Source organism: Loa loa (assembly GCF_000183805.2).
Source record: "Loa loa unplaced genomic scaffold supercont3.4287, whole genome shotgun sequence".
NCBI lineage: Eukaryota > Metazoa > Nematoda > Chromadorea > Rhabditida > Onchocercidae > Loa > Loa loa.
The window spans coordinates 1-792 of NW_018112463.1; the positions used below are offsets into that span (position 1 = coordinate 1).

General features: G+C 27.8%; 1 protein-coding gene across 1 annotated transcript; it reads left to right on the plus strand.

Moving 5' to 3' along the window:
• Positions 1 to 368: 368 nt before the first annotated feature.
• On the plus strand, positions 369 to 792 carry LOAG_16143 (hypothetical protein; the record flags this gene model as incomplete). The annotated part of the gene is made up of 1 exon (XM_003151631.1): positions 369 to 792. A coding segment is annotated over exon 1 (331 nt), but the record flags the coding sequence as incomplete, so codon positions are not given.

A 792-nucleotide genomic window follows, 5' to 3' on the forward strand; every position in this document is an offset into this window, starting at 1 on the left:
TTATGCTGGATGCTACCTCTTATTATGCTGCATGCTACCTCTCATTATGCTGCATGCTACCTCTTATTATGTTGCAGCACATATATCCGTTACAAATAAAATGATTTTTTTTTCCTTTCCTTTTCTTTTTGTATTAATCGAATAGAAAACCCATTAATGGATTTAGTTAACTTGCCGGAATATATTATCAGTGATATTGTTTGGATATTATCAAAAGGAACATTTTTATCAGTGATAAGTTGCTAAAAAATCCTATTCATATTATCAACATTTTAACTAATCATTATCACTTGCACATTATCAGTGTGGTTCATTATCAAATGATATTATCAATCAAAACAACAACTTCACACCAAATGCAAAAAATTTATTGATACAGCTAGGCTAATAATTGTAAACATATATACAAACATGCATATCCAAACATTATATAAATACAACACATACATGCACATACAAACATGCATATACATACATACATACAAGCACATACACACATACACATACATGCACACGTATACATACATATGTACACACAAACATGCATACGGACACAAACACATACACACACATGTATAAACATTTACACATACATGAATGCATGCATACACACATACATACACATATACGTACACTCGCATACATATACATGCCCCACAAACATTCACACACATGCACATAACACATACACACATGCATACACATATATATATATATATATATATATATATATATATATATATATATATATATATATATATATATATATATATATATATATATATATATATA